The 20933-nt window shown below is 44.5% G+C and overlaps 1 protein-coding gene across 1 annotated transcript; it reads right to left on the bottom strand.

The window, feature by feature from the left end:
* Positions 1–7505: 7505 nt before the first annotated feature.
* Positions 7506–19287, bottom strand: CUNH3orf35 (chromosome unknown C3orf35 homolog). Its single transcript, XM_017803386.2, is given in 8 exon segments — positions 7506–8324; positions 9104–9152; positions 10145–10290; positions 10292–10313; positions 10315–10579; positions 10748–10932; positions 11550–11580; positions 19095–19287. Coding segments are annotated over 6 exon segments (726 nt in total). The 3' UTR covers positions 7506–8324; positions 9104–9152; positions 10145–10260.
* Between the last annotated feature and the right edge of the window lie 1646 nt (positions 19288–20933).

The following is a 20933-nucleotide window of genomic DNA, read 5'->3' as shown; positions in this document are numbered from 1 at the left end:
ATTTCTTAAATTTTTCATAATCTTTGCTTGAGTGGTCTAGTTTGTCCACTTTATCTTCCAGTCTTGATACTCTGTTTTCCATTTCACTCATCCTATTGATGAGGCTTTCTCCTCTCGTTTCTAATTGGCTTTCTGAGTGTTTCACTTCCTTCTTCTTTTCAGCCTGAGTATTCTTCAAGATTTCTAACTCTTTTCTGAATTCATTCAGAAGTTTATCCCTATCTTCCTTTGGTTTTTTTATTTCTTTGTGTGTTCTTTAAATTCACTGAATTCTTTTATCATGTTTATAACTGTTCTTTTGAGTTCTGTGTCCTGCATTATCTCTAGAGGGTTCTCACTCATTGTGTTATCATTTTTTCTCTGATTTTGAGATGTGAATTTCTTTTGTAGTTTCTGATTCTTGTGTGAGATTCAGGCCTTCAAGTTTAGGTCTGGTTCTTTTTGTGAACTTTATGTGTCTTTGAGGTTTACTTTTTGGGCATGAAAAGCTGGTTCCTCTAAGCTTCCGGTTCTCTCTTTTGATTATACTGGAGTGGCCAGATTCCTTTTGTCTTCGGGAGTTCTCACAGAGGCCCAAGTCAGATGAGGATCATATGCTCTCAGGCTTTCTCCTAAGGTCTGGATCCCTCCAGGAAAGATTTTGGCCTCAGGAATTTGGGTGTTGGACTGGTGTGGGAGCTGAGCCAGGAAAGATGCTGGTCTAGGGCAGCTGGTGGCCTTGCCACCCAGAGATGCAAAGGAAGACGGGGCAGGAAGTAGCCCCAAGGGCTCCTGGGTACTGCACTGCGGAGCTGGGTTGGTCTGAATGAAAAGGATCAGGAAGAGGAAAGGTCAGCCCAGGTGTCCAGGAAAGAGGCTGGCAGGTCCTGCAGGCCCAGGGAAGTAGAGGGAGGTGAGGGTGTGGCCAGGCCCTGAGTGCTCCTGGGGACCTGAGAAGGAACTGAGTTGCTCTGGGTGCAAAGGATCAGGAAGCAGTGGTGCTGGGGCACCAAGATAAGGAAAGGGACAGGACCCAGGCTAGGAGGAGAGATGGGTGGGGCAGATGGGAGGGTGAATCAGACTGGGGGAGTCAAGGCACTGAGGGTGCGATCAACTTACCCCGGAGAGAGGCCTGCGGGTTGGAGAGAGGTGTTTTTTTTTTTGTTTTTTGAGACAGGATTTCACTATGTAACCCTGGCTGGCCTGGAACTCACTATATGGACCAGATTGGCCTCCAACTCACAGAAATCCACCTGCCTCAGCCTCTGCCTCTGCCACCATGCTCAGCCCTCGTTGTATTTTTAACATTTCTCAGCTGGGCATGGTGGCACATGCCCCTGTCTCAAAAAGATCAAAAAAAAAAATTTCTATATGGTTCTTTTGTTACTATACCAGGAATCAACCTGGGACCTTTGTCATGATAAGCACATACTGTTATCTCTGAGCTGCATCCCCTGCCCTGTGATCTTTCTTTTAAAAACTGCCTTTTCAATGCTGACAGTCTCTTGCGTCTTAATCATGCTTTTTAAAAACAGGCTCTTGCTGTATAACCCAGACTGGCCTTAAACCTGCAAAACTCCTGAGTGACAGGATTTCAGGGTATGCCACCGGGCTGGCTCTTAATTGTATTTTTGACTTGTTCCTTTACCTTTTTAGATAAACTCATGTTCTATTTCTGATCATCCCAATATGTACAGTGTGTAAAGTCCCTTCTCTTGTCTGTAGTGTCTGTGCATTCTCCCTCATGGTGGCTCATTCCTCCTGTGTTTTGTAATGTGTCGCTATAAATTTGTATTCCTTGGAATTCTATCTTGGTTTACAATTTATTCATCTGTAGACAATTTGTGTTTGTTTCTGATAATTGCTTGGGTACTACCCATTTGCCTCTTTTGTGTCCTAAATGTCTGGGTTAGGTAGATGATTGATTGCTTGCTTGCTTGCTTGATTGATTGATAAATAGATGCCAGATAGATAGCTATGTAGATAGAAAGATACATAGATATAACCTAGCACACACTGTGGTTTAGCACTCCTGAAGGCTGCCTTTCCATTTTATTCTTTTTCTTTCTATCAAGAGTCAACACCAGAAACAGGAAATATTTCTGATATCTCTCTCTATGGGATGTTATCCTAATTCACCTATTAAGGGAGTTCAGCTTGATTTGGGGTCTCCAGTCTGAAAGCACCCTAAGTTCAGGTCCCTGGCTTTGTCTGCTGTCCTGGCATGTGAAGACCCACTTAGATCCAGATGTACCCGAGGCTAAAGCTGACTTAATTGCTCAGTTTTCCTCTACATTAGAAAATTTTCATTATTTTTGGCTTCTGAATATTTACTTTCTTACCTGCCAAGTCATCCATTATTCATTTTTATATTGAATTCAACAACTTGAGGTGTTTCATAGGAAGAAAGAGCTCTTGACATCTGGGTATTAGTCTATATAACACCAGAAACAGGCTTCACTAAATTTTAAATCATTGAATAACAATCTTGTTTTGACTCTCATGTCTATCAAGAAGTTTATGATATTTTAACACCCCCCCGTGTGTGTGTGTGTGTGTGTAGGCCAGAGGACAACCTTGGGTGTCATTCTTCAAGCACTGTCCATCTTTTACTCTTTGAGAAAGAATTTCTTTAGCTACCCAGCAAGTCTCAGGGATCCATATGCCGCCATCTTCCCAGCACTAGGATTATAAGTGCAAGCCACTATATGCCTGGTTTTGCTTGTTTGTTTGTTTGTTTTATGTGTTCTGGGAATGAAACTCAGGTCCTTGTGCTTGCAAAGGTAAGCATTTTACTGACTGAGCCATCTCCCAGTCCCTATTTCAAATGCTTAAAGAGGAACCAGAGTAAACATGGGGCTCTGAAAATGTGAAGGCCAGATCAGACCATCTTCACGAATACCACAGACCTCCTCAAAATAACCTTCTTATAGTTCTAGTCCCTCCAGAATAGTAAGGCTCACAAGGTCAGATTGTGCTATCTGGCTCTTATGGCACAGATCTCAAGCCAAGACAGGTTTTCTTTGGAGCTAGCCAAAGAACTCATCTACTAGATTGTTTGCGATGCATACAGTGCTCCATACTATTGCCGCTTCCTGGTAGGATCAGCACCTTACAAAAGCCTGTTATAAAAGAATAACATGCCATCTTATATGCCTATAAGGAAAGACACCTGTGGCACATGCAGCTTAAAAACTCAGTCCTCAAAGCCAGGCGTGGTAGCTCACACCTTTAATCCCAGCACTCGGGAGGCAGAGGCAGGCCGATTTCTGTGAGTTCAAGGCCAGCCTGGTCTACATAGTGAGTTCCAGGACAGCTGGGGCTACAGGGAGACCCTGTCTCAAAAAGACCAAAAAAAAAAAAAAAAAAAAAAAAAAAAAAAAACCAAACAAAACCTCAGTCCTCAAAACACACCCATTCTGATTTGATGTATGTAAATTGTAATGCATCTATACTCTCCACATACAAGCACATAAAGAGAAATCTGGATGTTTATTTCAATTGTTCACAATGGCTATAACTGAGATGCTCTAACTACCCATCCATCCATCCTTCCATCCATCCATCCCTCCATCTTTTTATTGTTTGAATTGTCTATAGATCACCTGGAGTGGATGTAGAAGAGGCCACCTCCATAAAGCTGGTCACCAATCAAAATGAAAGCCTGTTATAAATGTAGAAGCAAAGCTTAGCATGGTGGTGCACACTTGTAATCCCAGCACTCAAAGCTGAGGCAGGAAGATGGGTCAGCCTGGGCAAATAAGACTCCCATTAGAAAAAGAAAGTCAGCTGAGCATGGTGGCACACACTCATAATCCCAGCTGCTCAGGAAGCTGAGGCAGGAGGATTGCTGTAAGTTAGAAGCCAGTCTGGTTCATAGGGAGTTCCAGGCCTGTCAGGGCTACATGCTGAAACTGTCTCCAAAAACCTACAATGAATAAGAAGGAAAAAGAGGAGGAAATAAAGGAGGGAAGGAGGGCAGGAAACATCGGGAACAGTGCACACAAAGCCATCTGCTCTCTAACCGAGACAACTTGGACTTCGTTGGACGGGGAAGTAGAGTCAAGGGCAGCGGTCATTACCAGTCTCTTGAGCCAGTCCTGTCCTATAACCCTGGCCTCTGTAGAGGGCTGGCACCTACTTCCTGTGATGGGATTTTACCAGCAGAGCTGAGGAGGAGACCAGCCAACAACATGGGGAAGAAGGAAAATGCTCAGTCTCCAGATGGCTCCTCACAGTGTTTCCAAAAGAGAGAGAGAAAGGAAAGGGTCTTCTAGATCATTCCCACACCAGATAACCATCCTCTAAGTGACTGGCAGATGGCTAAATGTGCTTCTGGATGTCAATTCTTCAAATGTTGCTTGACCTTACTTTTTTTTTTTTTTAATCCATAAGACAAATGATACTTCCACATGGTTTTGAAATCCCGCAAGTTCAAGGGGAGGGCAAACACTATCGCCAAACCTTCAACTATAATAGCAGGCAAAGACTTAAGCAAATACTTTCCCACTGAAGTATTTCAAAATCCAGAAGTCCAGCTGTTACTATTGGGTGCAACTTTTTCAACCTGTTTCTAGGCTAAACATTTTTTTTTTCTGGGTAAGATCTAAATTTAGTGCAACTGCTTTTAGTAACAAATATCAGTGTTAGAACAGATTCATATAAGTTTTTAAATGATAAGTTTTAAAAACAGTTCTCATCTCCACTTAAATAATAAAACTATCCTATCACTTGTCAAAACACAAGAACATAAAAATTGATTTTATTTTCACTTTATTATGGTTTGAAAGTGTATCCATACAATGGCTCTGTTTTTCTCCTTTCAAGAAAGTATTCAATAACTCACATGAGAAATTCAGTGCTTCATTATAAAATGGACTTTGTGTTAGAGGTAACTTTGTCCAACCGTAGGTTAACACATGTGTTCTGGGCATGTCTAAGGTAGGCTAGGCTGAGCTATGATGCTTAGGACACTAGGTGTATCAAATGTACTTTCCACTTAAGATATTTTCAGCTTAGGATGAGTTTCTTGGGATGCAACCCCATCCTAAGTTGGGGAATGTGTATCTTCCTAGATGCAGTTTAGAGTGATGAGTGAGAATGAGGGCTCTGATGCTCATAATCCCAGTGGCACGACCTGCTGGGTGTGTTAGTCAGCTCAGGCTGCCAGAACAAAATGCCTGCCAGACCCAGTGGTCATTGTTACCCCTCACTTAAGTCTCTGCAGAAAGATAGCAACAGTGCCCACCTCACCATTCAAATAAAGGAGAGGTTAAGTGGAAATAAACACCCCAAGTCAGTTACATGGAAAAATAGCTGAATTCAAATGGGAGGTATGTGGTGGCGCACGCCTTTAATCCCAGCACTCAGGAGGCAGAGGCAGGCGGATCTCTGTGAGTTCAAGGCCAGCCTGATCTACGTAGTGAGTTCCAGGACAGCTGAGGATACAGGGAGACCCTGTCTCAAAAAGACCAAAAAATAAAAATAAAAATAAATAACATTTATGGATCTGTGGGTATGGGTCAGTGGGTAAAGTGCTTGCTATGCAAGCATGAAGATCTGAGTTTAGATGCCAGCAGCCACAAAAAGCTGGTGTGGTGGCACACGCCTGTTACCCCAGTGTTGGGGAAACAGAGGCAGGAGGGTCCCTGGGGCTTGCAGATTGGTCAGGCCAGCCATACTCCAGGATCAGTGAGGGAATCTGTCTCAAAGACTAAGGTGGAGAATGATTGAGGAAGACAGCTGATGTTGACACCTCTGGCCTCCACACACACATAAATATGCAACCCCTACATATGTGCACATATGCACATGAACATGTACATATACATATACACATACATATAAAAGATATTTAAAACAGCAACTGACAGTAAAACTACATATCCAGTCGCTAAACAATTTGGCCTCATGTTACCAAGAGTTTCATGAAGATGTGCCCACACAGGCCTGAGGACAAGGCCCACACTGTCTTCCCATTTGACTACTGTCTTATCTAAATGATTTTCCTGACTGTAACATTGTAAGATTATTTTCATATTTCAAATATGCTTATAAGATATACTTAGAATGAATTTAGAATTGAAAACAATTTCTGGGAAGTACCTAGACAGCCCAACCAATTTTGTTTTCCTGTTTGTGTCTGTGAACATCAACTCCTCCTCCATCATGACATGCCACCAGGCTCCAGCATGTAAAGATATAATCCACCTTAAACCAGCAAAGAGAAGGGGGTGGGGGTGGAGGCTCAGCCCTCAACATCTGGAAGGTTGAGGAAGGCATTTGTTGTTCTTGGCAACCCAGAGATAGCCTCTACCAAGTCACCACCTCTGCTTTTTCCTTCCTTCCCTGTCCTCCTTCCTTCTCTCCCACCAGGTCTCCCATTCTTTTTGTGTGTTTTTTTTATTTATTCTTTTTATTTTACATGTATGAGCATATTGCCTGCATGTTTGTAACTATACCCATGTTGTACAATTCCCACTGTGGTCTGAAGAATGTGTTGGAGCCCCTGGAACTGGAGCTACAGATGGTTGTTAGCCATCATGTGGGTGCTGTGAATCGAACTCCAATCCACTGCTCTTAACCACTGAGCCATCTCTCCAGTCCCCCTTTTTTTTTTGTATTTTGAATTTTTGAGAATTTCATACACAAGTATTATTTCTGAATTATTTTCATCTCTCCAAGCCCCTCAATTCCTCCCATGTTCCCTTTCAAGTTCTTGTCCACTTCTTTGATTTACTGTTTTATATAATATATATATTTATAAATATACATATATATAATGCACTAGGTCCATTTAGTGGTGCTTGTGTGTACCTGTGTTTATGGTCACTCACTTAGAATTAGATAACCTCTTGGAGAGCGTGTCCCTGGAGAAGCTCCATTCCTCAGCATCCATTGATTGCCTGTGGCTCTTCAACTGAAGGTGAGACTCCACGGAATTTCATATATCCACTGTCCTAGTTTGTTTCTCCATTGCTGTAACAAAACACTCTGACAAATGCCAGCTTGGGGAGGAAAGGGTTTATTTGGCTTACATCTCCCAGGTTGTAGTTCATCACTGAAGGAGCGCAAAGTAGGAACTCAGGGCTGGAACCTGGAGGCACAGGCCATGGAGGAACACTGCTTACTGGCTTGCTCCCCTGGCCCCTGCTCAGCCTGCTTTCTTATGCAACACAGGTCCACCTGCCCAGAGACGGCACCACCCACAGTGGGCTGGGCCCTCCCACATCACATAACAATCAAGAAGATGCCCCAGAGACATGGCCACAGGCCAGTTCAATGGAGGCAATTCCCCAATTGAGGCTCCCTCAACTCAGGTGTGTCAAGTTGACACTTAAGCTATCCAGCACATCCGCCTTGGCATGTCAACTGGTTTTGTCATTATGCAGATCTTGTTATACTACCATACTGTGGAGATTTCATGGGTATAGCTTCCCTATCATGTCTAGAATGCATTAACTAAGAGCAGGTGTCTTATCCCTCTGGTTCTTACATTGTTTCTGTCCCCTCTTCTACAATGTTTCCTGAGCCTTAGGTGTAGAGCTAGGCACCTCACAGATACTTATTCACTGCCTTTGACCAGTTTTGGAACTCTGTTAATAGTCTCCACCTGTTGCAAAAAGTAACTTCTTTGATGAGGAGAGGTATGCTTATCTTTAAATGAGGGTATGTATTTAGAATATAGTAAGAAATTATTTTGGTCTAGGAAAGTGGCAGAAGGAAGTTTTTCTCTAGAGTCTGTGACCTCTCCAGTTATGTGTACTCGGCTGTGTTTACTGTACCACACATGAATTCCCACCCACGGAGTGTGTCTTAAGTCCAACTGGACAGCTGCTGATTACCCCCAAGATAGAGTCCAAGATTCTCCCATTCTTGGAAAGTCCCGTCCTTCACAAGTCACTGCATAAGAACAGGTGGAGAGAAGGTGGAAGAACCTGGAAAACCAGGAAAAGATTTATCCAAAGGGCAATAGAAGCCCCTGAAAGTTTTCTTAATAGAAATGTTCAGGTTTCACTTCTAAAGATGGCAATGCCTTCTCCTCTGCAGGTGGTCTCAGTAAGCCTGGAAGGAAACGTTTTCTGTCTGTTTCTGGGAGCATCGGCTCCTCGTAGATCATGACAAGTTGCCTATTGAGAGAGGCGAGCATCCACACTGCAGATGAAGGCTGGGTGTTGCTCAGTGCTTACCTAGTGTCCTAGTTTGCTTTCTGTTGCTGCGACAAAAACACTGACCAAAACCAAGTTAGGGAGGAAAGGGTATGTTGCATCTTACTCTTCCAAATGACAGATCATCACTGAGGGAAGCCAAAGCAGGAATTGAGGACAGGAACCTGGAGGCAGGACCTGAAGCAGAGACCATAGACGAATGCAACTTACTAACTTGCTCCTCTGACCTGTGCTCAGCCTGCTTTCTTATACAACCCAGGACCACCTACCCAGGGGTGGTACCACCCACAGTGCGCTGGGCCCTCCCACACCTACCAACAATTGAGAAAATACCTTATTAAACCTGCCCACAGGCCAATTCAATAGAGGAAATTCCAATTGAGTTTCCCTCTTCCCTGGTGCATCAAATTGACAATTGAAGCTATCCAGTGTACCCAGCATGTGCAAGGCCCTGGGCTTGGCACCCAGAACCAACCCTCCTCTCCCCCCACACACAAGAGGAAGGAAGGAAAGGACGGATGAATGAATGAATAAATAAATAAATAAATAAATAAATAAATAACTGCAAATGTCACAATAGTCTATGTCTTATGTGGTCTACATCCATGGACTTTCAAATGCCAAGAGAGTCTTCTGTATTTGCTAATCTTGTCTCTGGTTTCAGTTCAGGTTGGAGGAATGAGCATCAGTTCTAGCCTTCCCTCCCACCACCATTTTGAAACAAAATGTAGCACTGATCCATAATCATGTTAGAAATATCCTTATAGATGAAAAAATCCTGAAAGTGTCTTGTAACACAGAAGGCAGTAGATCCAATTTAAAAAGGACCCCTATACTAACTCACACATAGGAAGGACTCTTGCAGGAAAGAAGATGAAAGAGGCTCCAAGGACACGCCAAGGCCAGAGGTAACAGACACTGAGGGCCAAAGTGGTGGGCACCTAGTGGAAGATTACCTGGGACAGAGAAGAGGCTTTCAGATCAACTATCCCCATCTCTGCTGCCCTAGGTACCAAGAAAGAGGCAACATTACCAAACTGACATTGTGAGTGGTTCTTATTTTTTAAAAATAAATAAAAATTGATAATTGAGTAGAAACTCAAGTTATAGGCTGAGCAGTAGAATGAACCACCAAAGGAGTGAACTTGTGCTAGTATCAAACAAGTGTGTTCATTACTTTTCTCATTGTGACAAAATACCTGACAAAAGCAATTTAAGGAACGATGGTTTATTTACTCTGGCTCACAGTTGGAGGGTATCACGTCCATCCTGACAGGGAAGTCACGGTGGCAGAAGCACTGGTCACATCGCATCCCCAGTCAGACACAGAGGGAGGGAGATGGATGTTGGTGCCCAGCTCACTTTCTCCTTCCCTTCAGTGAACTGCTTCTTTACTAATTGTTGAATCTGAGGGTGTTCCCTCCCACTCATATTTTGGATACAAGCCTTCTGAGAGATAAATGTTTTGCTAAAATTTTCTCCAGGTCTGATTTATATTTTCATTCTAACATTATGTTTAAAGAGTAGAAGTTGGGGCTGGAGAGATGGCTCAGTGGTAAGAACTCATACTATTCTTTCAGAGGTCTGGAGTTCAGTTCCCAGAACCCACATGGTGGCTCACAATTGCCTGTCACTCCAACCTTAGGGGATCTGATGCCCTCTTCTGGCCTTCAGCTGCACCCACATATGTGGCATACATTCATACAAACACACATACACACACACACACACACACACACACATTCAGTTATATACCTCAATACTGCATATTACTGGTATTACTATAACTGTGTGTGTGCACCCACATGAGCATGTATGTGTGTGTATGATGTAAGACCTTTCCCTGACTCATCTGCTATCCCAGTTTACAGAACTGTGACAGACCAGGCTCTGATTCAGGCTACATCTTACACTGACTCTGCATGCCTCATTAAGTGAGTAAGTTATCATTGTTTTGTCTTTTAAAACAGTTGCGGTCAGAATTAAATGGCAAATACCTGTCACAGAATACAGTAGGTTCTTGTAAACTTCATCACCCCGTAGAAATCAAAGCAGTGGTGTTTATGGTTTCTCCCATGGTGCCGCCTTTATTTTTAGCTGAGGGAGCCAGCCCTCAGTCATCCTGAGTCCAGAGGTCGAAAGGCAAAGCTGTTGAAATGCTTAGCAGGCCTGCAGTCCCATCTGCTCTGCATTAGGCGGCCTCCCTCTGTTTGTTTTTCTTTGTGTTCTATCATTTCCAATTCTTATGTGAAAAATTTGGGCCCATAACAACTTCTATATCCCATGTTCTAGCTCTGGGCATGTTCTGGAAAGTTTACACGACTTTCTTGTTGCTGTTGTCTTCCTGTGGACAAGGATTCTGAAGCAGGCTCTGGGAGCGCTTTGCTGAAACCTTTGTGTGAAAGCTTGATGCAGCTGGACGACACTGAAACCTGAGGATGACACATGAGGAGAACTGGAGCAGTTCCTAGGGCAGTCCCCTTCTGTTGGTCTTAAGGGAACATCTGAAGCTAACTAAGGTTGTCGAGGGCTGGGCAGAAATCTCGAGCTCTCTCCTTTGGGGTAGAAATTAAATATTGAAACTAAGAACAGAAACATACCACTCTGGAAGGATGTGGAATATTTTAAAATCACATGAGGGGGCTGGAGAGATGGCTCAGTGGGTAAGAGCTGGTCTATAGAGGACAGAGTTCGGATCCCAACATCAGTCAGTTCACAAATGCCTGTATCTCCACTCTTGGGAATATGATGCTCCCTTCTGACCTCTCTGGGTACTTGCACACACCTGAGCATACATACACACAAAATAAAATAAAATAACAATCTTTTAAAAGTCACATGACTATAAAATCAACTCATCAGATTAACAACATTGGTTACTACTATTCACCAGCAGTATTGGTATGCCAGACTTCGCTAAACACTGAGCTATTTAAACCTTACAACAAGCCTGTATGCCATGCACAGTGACTCCTGCAGCTATAAGTGACAGAAAAGCCACCTTCAAGTGACTCAGGACAGAAAGGGATATTATTGTTTGTAACAGTTAAAAGTAGAGATTTAGTTCTAGTCTTCAGTGAGATGTGCTCAAGCAGCTGTCTCTAAATATCTCAATCTCTCACCTTCTCTGCTCTCTAACAACTTTCTCTTTAGGTTCTTAGAGTCAGCACAGAAATTCCAGACTTTCTCATGGTTGCAAAGTGGCTGCGGCTATTTCAGAGCTCACATCCTTAATCTATGCCACTCAAGGAAAGTGTGAAGAAGTGTTTGAATTCACTTTTTCTCAGTGGTCCAAAGTGGGTCATGTGTCCATACCCAAACAGACCACTGGTTGTGGGACGAGGGGAAGGTAAAAGAGGTTAACTGATTTAGCCTCTTGGAATGAAGGCAGGGGCAGCCTACCTTCCACGAATGAACCATATGTAGCAGCAGTCTCAGAAATGAGAAGAGGTTGTTTCTCAAAGGAAAATAGGAATAAGGTTGATCATAAAAAGAAAGATGGTAGCTTGCATAGTGTCCTCCAAAACTATGAGAGCTAGTCTTCAGGGAGGAGGCTTCCAGGTCAGTTCCAGCTCCATTCTCCAAGTCCTGTGTCTGAAGGATGTCCTATCTTCAGCAGTAGAGTCTTAACTTCAAGTTCTGGGAGGCAATCAAGAACTATGGCAATAGCCTGTGTAATTTGGGGAGTCTCTTGAACTACCCTGGCCAACATGTCAAAGGAAGGTTTCTCCTGTCTGGCACTGTTTCTTGTCATATAGCCTTCAGCTGTATATATGGACTCATGTGGGAATATTGTATGTATAGTTTTTCAGTAAGCTTTTGAACCAATACATCTCCCTGTGGTTTCTCACACCAGATAAGCATTATCTCCCCTCTCTCTCTCCCTGTCTAACCCTCCCTCCTCCCTCCCCAGTTAAAGTACCCACATTTTCCCCATTTCACCTTTGATAATACCTGTCTCTGGTCGCCCCACCCCATATCCTGAGCTCCTTCTTCCCCTTTACCCCCATGGTTCCTTGTATAGAAAATCAATCGACAACCCCAGCTTTAAGGCCTAATAACCACAACAGTGACTGGCACAGCAAATGATATTGGTGCAGTAGTGGCATGTTTATCTTTGGGGTAATCAACAGCTACCTAATTGGGAGAAAAAAAAAAGCCTACTTAGTGCGGGGAGGGATTTCATGTGTGGTACTGTAAACAGCCAAATACACATGGCAGGAGAGGTCACAGATCTTAGAGAAAACCCTAAGGCTTTCACATCCCCAGACAAATGTAATTTCTTACTATATCCTAAATGTGGACAAGTATGCCAGTCACCACTCATCAAAGAAGCTTCTTTTGCAAAGGTGGAGACTATTACAGAGTTCCACAACTGGTCATATACAAAGAATAAGTGTCTGTGAGGAGCCTAATCCTAAGTGACACACCTACAATGGAACCACTACATGTAAGGCTCATGGAACATAGTGAAATGGGGTAGAGAGAACACTAGTGACTCTCTCAACTCTCATCAATGTCATTCCCTCATGCAACAGAGGGCAATGTACACAAAGGGCCACAAATGGCCGAAGACTAAAGAATAAGGCTCTGCAGCGTGTGGGTTCCTGGACAGGAATCCTATGCTAAACTTCAGCCACCCAGGGCTCAGGGACCATTGTGGAAGAAGGAGCCAGGGGAGGAGGTACATGACCATATGGAAACAGAGTCTTACACGTTCTGGGGCCTTGTTCATATGAACCTACAGCAATGGTGTCAGCATGCACAAGACCCATGCAAACTCAAGCAGACAAAACCCCACCACAGAATCAGGGAGATAGGCAACAGGCCCCAACCTTAGCCAAAGAACTACTGAAAGCTGATTACTGCTGAGTGAGGGAGAGTTGATTGTCTTTAAGGGAGTGACTCTAGATAGGCTGACTAGACCCCAGTGGATGAACTTGCACTGAGGGGCATCTGGGTACACTAACTTGACTCAATAGGCCTTAACATAAATGACAGAATACATGGGGTCTGGTGTGTGTGTGTGGGGGTGCTATAGGAGGGTGATGATGGGGGAGGGGTATAAAGATGATTAAGATGTTTGTATGAAATACACAAAAATTCAATAAAAATACACGTACAAAAAATGGAAGATGGATGCTGGGGATATAGCCAGCAGTGGTTACTATAGTCTCTCATTCATTCATTTAAAAAGGTGTCCAACACTGCTTAGGAGCTAAGATAGTCCAGGGAATAAGAATCCAAAATCTCAGTGGCATTCTGATATATGACCACTTTACCTACCTGTACCAGTGTTGGACGATCCCCAAGTATCTCTGTGCCTCTACACAAAGGTCTCTTCTAGTACTCAAGAACTTTTCTCCACCTATGAACAAGACAGTCTAGATGCACCAGAGGTTTAATGCCCCCAGGGACATAGAAAGCCAATGAGGTATAGGGGTTAGGGACAATACTCCAGTACAGCATCCCTAGTAGGGAAGTTCTGAATCCTCAAAAGAGCTCTCAGAGGATTTCCAAAGGACCAGCATACACAGAGTGAAGAGCTTATCGATAAACACTCCTTTATTGCATTTACTGCCTTCCTTGCTCTTTCTTTCCCAGATCCCTCTCTTGTATGCCTCAGGATCACCCCACCCCAACAACCCACACCACAGCATCTGTTTCACACTCTGCTTTCAGTGGTACCCAAACTCAGATCATCATTGGCTTCATGGGCTTACATGCTGGTGGCCGGAAGATGCAGATAATAAAACTAATGAATAGACAATATGTTAGACGCAGATAGGTGTTGTGGAGGAATATAGAGCGGGGAAGGTGATAGAATGATTGGATAAGCGTTGGTGCAGTTTCAAATAGGAAATCAGACAAGGCTTTACAGAAAAGGCAACAGGTGAGCGCAGCCCTGAAGAAGGGGTATCAGGATAAGCTGTGCTATGTATGATGAGCTAAACACAGGCCCCACATCACATTGGTGCAAACAACAGAGTTTGTCTCTCACTGAAACAAGATGTGGAATGTTGTTCCACATGTAACCAGTGGAGAGAACAGAGCTGGCTGTCATGGAAGACAGAATAGAAAACTTAGGTCTCACATCACCAAGTCTAAGTTCATCCCTGAATCCACACACATCATCAGTTTGCTCATCATCCAGAACTTGTGGTGTGCACCCACAAATCACAGAGATGAGGAAGTAGAATCACCAAGTGTCAGGGTGATAGAGAGCTAGAGGAGTCTGAAGACAGATCTAATGACATCACTGTTCACTCTCCTGATCACAAAACCTTCAGTTTAAATATACACTCTGTCCTTATGGGGGAAGAAACAGTCACAGAATCTCAATCAAGACACTCAAAGTACAAAACAAATTTGTACAGGGACATTCATCACACCTTATTTGTAACAGCAAAAAACTAGAAACAACTCAGGTATTCAGCAAATGTTACTCTGATGGACTGAATAAAGTGTGGTCTGCCCACACAATGCACTGCTGATGCCTCTGTGAAGTGAATGGTGAGATCTGTAAACAGGCGTGACTGGAATGCAAGATGGGGAAGAAAAACACGTGGTGGCACAACCTTTGACCTCAGTGCTCAGGAGGCAGAGGCAGGCAGATCTCTGTGAGATTGAGGCCAGCTTGGTCTATATAGCAAGTGTCAGGCCAGCTGGGGCAATAGGGAGACCCTGTCTCAAAAACAGCATAAAAAAAGAGTCAATTTTTGTGTAAGAACTGCAAATATGTATGTCTATTTTTGCTAAAAAGAAAAGCTGAAAAGTGGGAGAATGTATAGAGAAGGAAGTAAAATTTCAGAAAATCTCTTTCATGCTAGGCACAGTAGTACATGACTATAATCCCAGCATTCAAGAGGCTGAGGCAGGCAGATTATGAATTTAAGGGTGGCCAGGGCTATATAGTGAGATCCTGTTACAAAACAAATACATTTTAACAATGTTTTGGCTTTGGACCATGTAAATGTTTTATACATCAAAAATAAAGTTAGAAAGAAAATGAAAAACATTCTAGAAATGAAACTATCACTTCTTGGCTCTTTGGTTAAGATAAAGTGTAGCACTAAAAAACAGAGCTGTAGGGTTTGGTGATGCAGTGTGGAAGGAAGAGAGGGTTTCAGGCAAATTAGGAGGATGACTTTGCTGTTTCCGCACATGGGAGCCTAGCAGAAAGAACAGGAGGGATGATAATCAGTATTCAGGTTTGAGCATGCTACATTTGAGATGGTTAGGCCTCTATCGAAGTGGAGATGCAAAACACACAGCTGGCTTCCTAAGTCTGGAGACCAAGGATGAAGTCAGGTTAGATATATAATTGTGAAAGTCATAGGCATACAGCTGATGCTTAAAGCCATAAGGCAGGATGAGAGCACATGCTGAAGAGGGAAGACACGAACCTGAGGACCCTGGGGATTCAATGGTCAAGGAAACAAACAGGAGCCATTCAGCAAGGAAAGAGGAAAAGGCGGGAGCTGGGCATCCTGGAAGCCAGGGCTACTAGTCATTTTCCTCGCCGCTGTGTTCAAAAGCAACTTAAGGAAGGAAGGGCTTATTTTGACTCAGTGTGAGAGTCTGTCATGGTGAGCAAGACATGGTGGCAGGAGCTTGAAGCAGCTGGTCACTGCATCGGCAGTCAGGAAGCAGAGAGATGACTGCTGGTACCCAGCTGGCTTCCTCCTTTTCCCTTCTTGATTCTTTGGTTGTTAGCCTGAGCCTTTAAGGGCCAAGCTATCCATTTAGCTTCCTTTCCCCTTCTTATTCAGCCTGGTTCTGTCCATGTTCGGGGTGGGTCTTCCCACTTCACTTAAACCTCTCTGGAAACACCCTTACAGACACATCTAGAAGTTTGTCTCCTCGCTGATTCCAAATCCAGTCAAATTGAGAATGACAGTGAACCATCACGCCAAGAGAAAATGGCCAGCTGTGGCGAATCAGCAGGTGACAGAGAATGCCCTCTGGTCTTGGCATTGGTCTTTTCAAGAGTCCTTTTGGATGGGGGTGAAGGGGAGGAGAGTTACTAACCGGAGTGGTCTGCAGGGAATGAAAGCCCACTGCATGGAGATGGGGAATATAGTTGTATGTTTAGGGTCCATCTCTGAGGCAGAGTGGAGAATGGAGCTTCTGTTCTCTAGAGGGAGCATGGAGTGAAGGGATGGCCAGTGGTTTATGACAAGCCGTGGTGGCATGAACCTATGCTAATGGCAATGGTCTGGAAGAGAAGGGAAAATATGACAGCAAGTGAGAAAGTCTTACCTAGTTTATAAAGATGAGGGGAGGGTTGGGAGACAGTTCAGCCAGTAAAGTGCTTGCTGTGCTAGCATGAAGGCCTGAGTTCAATTCCCAGAAGCCATGTAAAAAAAGGGAGGGGACGGAGATGCTGGAGAGATGGCTCTTGCAGAGGTCCCAGGTTTGGTTCCTAACACCCACATGGTGGCTAACAACCATCCATAACTCCAGTTTCAGGGGACTTGACACCTTCTTCTGTCCTCCTTGGCCATTGCACGAACATGGGTGCACGTACACACATGCAAGTAATACACTCATACACATAATAAAATAATAAATAAAATATTTTTTTTGAAAAAGCCAGGCCTGGCGATGTGACTTTTAATCCAAACATAGGGAAAGCAGACAGACAAATCCCTGAGCTTACTAGCCTGCCAGCCTACATGAATCAGCAAGACCCAGGCCAGTGAGAGATCCTTCTCAAAAAGCAAGGTAGATAGGGACTGAAGAAGACACCCTAAGTTGATCTCTAGTCTCCACATACATGCACGCATGCACAGACATGCGCCCATGCATACATGTACATGTACACGTACACACATACCCCCAAAAATAAAGACGAAGGAATGAGGTTCGCAGATGCTAGAATGGTGGTGATCCAGCTCACAGAACAGGACAAGGCTCCCACCTCCAGACCCATTGTGTCTCTGAATGAGCAAGCAGGGCTCTGACTCTGCCTATAAATGGCCACAGACCTGTGAGTGGCTTCTACTCCTGCCACCAGGGAGACAAGTTGCCACTGAGGGACTATAAAAGCCAAACCACCTCCATTAATCAGCCCGTAGGATTAGATATGAATGGCTGAAGTCCTGCCAATGAGCTGCAGCTGGGGCAGCTGACCAGCAGAATCAGGAGGCCCTTAAGCAAAAGCACGCCTCTGACAGCTTCCTGGAAGCCTATCTGAAGAATGACGGCAGAGCTCAAACAGAGCAGTCTGGACCACGGAATCTCCTGCTGCTGCAAACCAGAGCAGCACAAACCAGAAAACACGGTGACCTATGGGCGTCGGAAGATCTCTCACTTCCTTGGCTCGTAGCTGGGTGGTCTGCACAGTGGCTCAGCGTGGTCAGTGTTTGTAAAAATGCCCAGTTTTTTTTTCTTCATATACCTGCACCCCTTGATGTTAAGGAATGGGTATATGTTTCCCCAGCCTTTGATTCTGGGCTAGCCTTATACTTGTTCTGCTCTACAGAATGCAGTCAAGATGATGGAGCGTGGGATCCCAGCCTAGGACTCAAGCTGCACACTCTCAACTTATACCTCAGAGCCCTGCTGGGCTGCCATGGCAACAAGCCTATACTTGTCTGCTGATGGTGGACCATGCAACACAGATAAACCATCATAGTTCCTGGAGGAGTCAGGATCCAACTCCTGCCTTCCCTGTTCAGGGGCAGCTAGCTTCTAGCACACTCTGGACCTCTCTGATGATCCAGGCTCCTTGACTTTGGCTATTGTGAAAGTTAAAGAAAAGAAGACATGAAAAGTGCCCGGCATAAAGGGGTGGTCCACCAGCGCCACACTTTGGGGGGATCAAACATGCTTCACTGACCATCTTATCAGTTATTTTGGAAGCAAAAATTCTCTTACTCTTGACATGCTTGAGTGTGTTCTCTCTCGTCACTCCCTCAACACCCTGTCTACAACTGAGAAATTCTTGCATACCTTATTGTTCCTAAGCAAAGAAACAACAGGCTGTTATCTCAAAACCAGAAGAGCCCTGATGTTTTCTGACCCTTGAGCATTTCCTTGTTGAAGCATCTCTCCTTGACATTATTCAATAAAATCCAGTTTAAACTTTTATATATATATTTTACGTGTATGAGTATATTGCCTGCATGTATGCAAGTGCACCCGTGTTGTGCAATGCCTGCAGAGGTCAGAAGAGGGTGCTGGATCACCTGGAACTGGATTTAGGGACAGTTGTTAGCCTCCATGTGGGCATTGGTGACTGAATCTGGGTCCTCTGCAAGGGCAGTCAGTGTTCTCAACCATCTCTCCAGCCCCCAATTTAAACTTTTTATAACAGCTATTAAACATGGCTAAAGGGGAATTCTGATAGTAAAAGGTGGATAGAGACACTTGTGTCCTCGGGAAGGCTTATACAGACCAAGTATGAAAAGTCCCTATGCTGAACCTGTTAAGCGCTCCCTTCCTCTTTCCCTCTTAAAAGAGAGGAGTGCCCTCTGTGGGTCACCTGGGGCAACTGCAGTATTGGTGCCTTGATACAGTAGGGACATTAATATTCTTCTTAGAGATGGGAAAAGAGATTGGAGAGAGGGAAAGAGAGGAGGAGGAGGAAGAAGAAGAAGATGAGGAGGAGGAGGAGGAGGAAGAGAAGGGGGAAGAAGAGGGGAGGAGAAGGGAAGGTCTGCATTCCTAAGTCAAGATTCCCTACTTCTGTATGAACATAGAGGTTGACCTCTTCTCACCCCTCAGTGTGCAGATGGAACACTGGGTTATATCATCCCTGAAGCCCCCAGACCACTGGGCTGGTACAGAAGGAGATTGTGACATGTTTCAGGGTGCCCCAATATGTGAGCAGAGGCCATTGCCGCTCCATCTTCGGGGGGTCTCTGCTACTTCCTGATTCTTTCTCCTTTACGGTTCTGTCTGGGAGCCTCCAGGCTCTTTGACTTTTGTTGGTGATCTCACCGTCTATGCCTGACCTTGGCCTCAAGCATTCACTCTTCCAACTCATAGCTGGTTCTTCTTCCATGTTCTTTTCCAAAAATATTTTGCCTCTCCAGATCTTTATTTTTTCACATGGCTTTTGCACTGGGAACATTCGCAGCCTGTATCTCTGTAAAACCATTCCCGTGGTTCTCCTGTAGAACTCCAATTCCATCTTTGCTTCTCAGTCTATTCTCCACCTTTCTTTACTGTGTCATGGTGCACATGCTGTAAGTCCACCTACTCGGGAGGCTGAGGCAGGGGGCAAGTTCAAGGCCAGTTCTGGCAATTTAGTGAGACACTATCTCAAAATTAAGAAAGGGGAGACTGGAAATACAGCTCAGTGGTAGAGCATGTGTTTGGCATGTTTGAGGACTTGGGTTCATCTCTAGTTCTGAAAAACAAACAAAACAAAACAAACCCTACAAATGTATTATCTCCTGGCTCTGGTGGTCTGGAGCTGCTGATAGGAACATCCTGTGCAAACCTGTCAGTGGACATACTTACTTCTCACCTACTGGACAGAGGACCGCCCTCTGAACTTCTCAGCACTTTCAAGGTTGGAGTTGGACTCGTCTTTACCTGTGGAGTCATGGCTGGCACAGGGCAGAGGAGGAGGGGTGCTGATGGTCTGGGATCCCCACACTCTGGCAACATCCCTAAGGATGCAAGATGTTCTCAGACTATACTAAGCAGCATTTTATGTAAAATGTACAACTCCCTCCTTGTGAATGTGATGGAAATTAAGGCTGGCTAATCTACAGGAGACAAGCAGACCCATATAGTCTATGAAAGATCCATTTGGCCAAACTTCATTTCGAACCTAAGACCCACTTCAGTAGTAGGAAAGAACAGAGATGCTGCTTCTCTTGAATGTTCCTTGTTAGTTCAGATAATCAATCAGCTTTATTCACTGATTCCTGTGATATTTATAGGCTAAGGATTGGACTGGTCACCAAACATACAGAGAGGGACAAAAGGTGTCTGCTGGACAGAAGGCAAATAAACCAGCTTAATAGAACACATTTGGTAGTGTTCCTTCCCTTTCTATCTTGTGGGGTGTTCTGAGCAATAGAGACATTCCTTTCTAAATGTGTGACAGGACTCAGGTGTGACTCCATCTTGACCTTTGTTGTTGGGAGACTTTGTTCCTGTTCCACTCTCCTTGCTAGTTATACATGTTTGCTTATACCCTCTTGGCATACCTTTGGTAGTTCACATGTGTTTCTAAGAATATATATTATATATTTATATATATATATATATATATATTCTTAAAGATTTTAGTTATGCCCTCTGCTTCCCTGGGCCTGCAAAACCCACTGGCCTCTCTCCTGAGTAAGTCCATCACGCCCTCCTTGCCGTGACTCCCCCAGCTTCATTCACCATCCCATCTCCCCTGGCCATCTCTACTCCTAGCCTGGGTACTGTCCCATTCATTGTCTTGGCACCCCAGACACCGGGGGAATCACCACTGCTTCTTGATCCTTTGCAACCAGACCAACCCAGTTCCTTCTTGTGGACCACAGGAGTGCTCTGGGCCTGGTCCCACCCTTGCCTCCCTCTGCTTCCCTGGGCTGGACAACTCGCCAGCCTCTTTCCTGGACACCAGGGCTGACCTTCCGGCTTCCTGATCCTTTGCATCCAGAACAACTCAGCTCCTCCCTGCAGTCCCCAGGAGCCCTTGGGGCCTCTTCCCACCCCCCTCTCCCTTTGCATCTCTGATTGGCACGGCCACCAGTTCCCCTAGACCAGCATGTTTCCTGGGCCCTGCTCCCAGGCCAGTCCAACCTTCAAATTCTTGAGGACAACATCTTTCCT

Source organism: Nannospalax galili, unplaced genomic scaffold, assembly GCF_000622305.1.
Source record: "Nannospalax galili isolate Female #2095 unplaced genomic scaffold, S.galili_v1.0 scaffold1210, whole genome shotgun sequence".
Classification (NCBI taxonomy): domain Eukaryota; kingdom Metazoa; phylum Chordata; class Mammalia; order Rodentia; family Spalacidae; genus Nannospalax; species Nannospalax galili.
The sequence above is the reverse complement of the archived record's forward strand: the minus strand, read 5'-3'. Positions and strand labels throughout refer to the sequence as shown.